The sequence below is a fragment of the Ananas comosus genome, linkage group 4 (assembly GCF_001540865.1).
Source record: "Ananas comosus cultivar F153 linkage group 4, ASM154086v1, whole genome shotgun sequence".
In the NCBI taxonomy this organism is placed as follows: domain Eukaryota; kingdom Viridiplantae; phylum Streptophyta; class Magnoliopsida; order Poales; family Bromeliaceae; genus Ananas; species Ananas comosus.
This window is the reverse complement of record NC_033624.1, coordinates 9,499,015-9,501,853: the sequence shown is the minus strand read 5'-3', so window position 1 is coordinate 9,501,853 and position 2,839 is coordinate 9,499,015. Positions and strand designations below refer to the sequence as shown.

General features: G+C 34.9%; 1 protein-coding gene across 1 annotated transcript; it reads left to right on the top strand.

The window, feature by feature from the left end:
* LOC109709074 lies at positions 1,693–2,511 on the top strand. Its single transcript, XM_020231145.1, has one exon. The coding sequence runs from the start codon at positions 1,693–1,695 to the stop codon at positions 2,509–2,511; it is 819 nt and encodes a 272-aa protein (XP_020086734.1).

Sequence of the window (2,839 nt, the reverse complement as noted above, 5' to 3'; positions counted from 1 at the left end):
TGGAATTATGTGTGTGATCATCTCCTTTTCATTATTATTTTTTTAAAATTTCTTGATTAATTATGTACTAGAGAAGAAGCCTTTTTGAGTACATGGAACTAAATTTGTTCCCTTTTCAACTTAGATTTGTTATTGCGCCTTAATCTGAGTTCGAGCTAAAAAGGAAAACTAAAACGAAAAAATTTGTGAAATTAAGTAAACTTTATATTGTAAAGTTAAATCTAACTTTACATAAGGGTCCTTCTTGTTTACCACTTTTGTATAATTATGCAAATTGGACACATATGTTGTATTGATCCGATATCTTGAATATATAAAAAAATTTTATCCGTACAGCAGATTTGCCATGCTTCTGGTAAGATAACTATGTCAGAGTGTGACAAAAGGAATCTTAGTTATAGACCATTTTGCAATATTTCTAAACTTCTTAATTCTTTTGACCGGCGCATTTCATTTGTTTTAATTTGAAAGTCTATTTCTCGATATTGGAAAAACAAATAAAAGTTGAGGGCATATGAATTAGAAAAAGAAAATTGAAGTTAGGTTTTCACAATAACTGCAGCTTATTCCAAACCCTATTTTTATGTATGGCAATTTAGAAATAAGTTACTATATTGCCATATCTATATCTATACCATACATAAACTGGATTAAAATAAAAATAGACTTGACATATGGAATCCTAAATGATATAAAGAATATTCTATACACATTATGTAACGACCCAGCCCACTAGCAACAATAACTCGTTGGGCCCAACAACCAGCCCAAAATGCTTAAGCCCAGTTATTATTAACCCTATTCCCATCCGATGTGGGATTATTGGGGTGTCACACATTACAAAAAAAAATTAAAAAAATAAAAATAAAATAAAATATATCAGGTTTGAAAAATAGAATGATTTAAAAATAAACCTATCAAACCAACAATTATTTAAAGTCGAATAATAAATTCAAAATTAAATTTAATTTTTATAAATTAAAATTTAAATTCAAACTTTAATTTAAATTTTAAATTAATTTAAATTTTTAAAATTTGGATATACATTAAAAATTGTATGTTAAGGAACACATAAAAATTGATTACGGTATAACTAAATTGGATTAGAACCAAATCAAATTTACAAAATAAATTAATTAAAAAATATACTCTTGTCACCGGTTGCCAATTTAATTCAAAAATGCAGATTCAGAATTTATTTTAACTTAAAAATTTAAATTTAATTTAAGTTGCAAGTGTGACATATATCACATATGCATTATAACTAGTATACAATAACTATGGATATTCAAACTATATATATTTTTGAAAATAGTGCTATTTTATTTAATCTTATTAGCGGTATGGGCAAGGTTTTGGTAATAGCGCAGGAATTTCAAAGTAAAGGGCTCTAGATCACTCCAACAGTTTGTATTATCCAGTGGACGGTTGGGATTGAGAGTTCGAGTCCGTTAAGGATTAAAGATTCATCTATACGTATATATATATACTGCTACTTGGAATAGAACTCGCACAAATATATACGTATGTATATAGCACAGCAGAGAGAGAGAAAGACGAGTCGGAAGCAAGAATCGATCTTTGATTTTTGGCAATTTCCATATTGAAGAGCTAGAAGAAGAAGAAGAAGAAGAAGACAGTTGATTATTGATCCTTCATCTTGAATTGAAGCTGGGATTCAAGAAGACGCAAATGTATCGTCTGGTGCCGCCTACCGCACCAGCAGGCCCTGCTACTACCCACTGGCCTCGCGGTGCCAATGTCGAGGTGCGCAAGAACAATAAAGACGGCGACTGGATCCCAGCGACCGTGTCTGGTGCTGCTCGCGACGGGCCTGAGCGTCGCTACAAGATCACACTCTTCGGGTCGAACAAAGCAATCGAAGTGCGCGCATCGGACAACAGGCCTCGCAAAGTCGCGCGGCTGGCGAAGCGCATGCGCAGCGAGAGATGTGCTGTGAAGCCATGCGGCGGTGAAAAGAAGAGTTCCGCCGAGACGGAGGGAGCAGCGTCTGCAGAGACTCTGCCGCCACAAACGACCGTTCTCAACACTGCTGCGTGCAATGAACCCAAAGATATCTCCGAGAGCGTTTCGATGGTAGATCATCATCCCGATCATGTTGTGAATGATCCACTCCACGCCTGCTCTAATGATTCGGAGAAACACCAGCTTTCTGCAAATGCCAAGGATCCTTCCAGTCAATCAGCTCATCCTTCCGAACATCAAGATGTGAAAGTAGACGCACCGAGCAGCAACAGCGGTTCTCGCAGCTCAATTAGGAGAAAGCGATCTTCCTCCTCCGATGACAACAAGGAGACCGCCGCAGCTGAAATGCATAGTTTGGAGCAGAAAGCGTATCATGACGCCTTGTCGGCGCTCTACAAATCCGGGAGTTTCTTGACTTGGGACCAAGAAGCATCGTTATCCGACATGCGTGCTTACCTCCATATTTCAGATGATGAGCACCTGCTCGAGCTGAAGAAGCTGCGATCTGAGTTAAAAGACATGTAGTAGTTACTTATTGCGCTTTGCCGAGCCATAGTACATTGTCTTTTTTTCGTATGTTGCACGTACATAGTTAATTGTTAGTGTTTTTTTTGTTAGATTTGTAATTAATATTCTAGTTGAATGAAAATTAATATTTAAATTTATTAAAGATAAATTAAGATTTAAATATTAATTAGAGTATAAATTTAATTTGATTAGGATAAATATTTAAATCTATTAGAGATAAACTAAATACAGATTTAAATATTATTTGGAGTAGAAATTCTAATTATCCTAAAATTTTGATACATCTTGAGTGAAATCTTATATATATCTCCATGTATGCAAATTG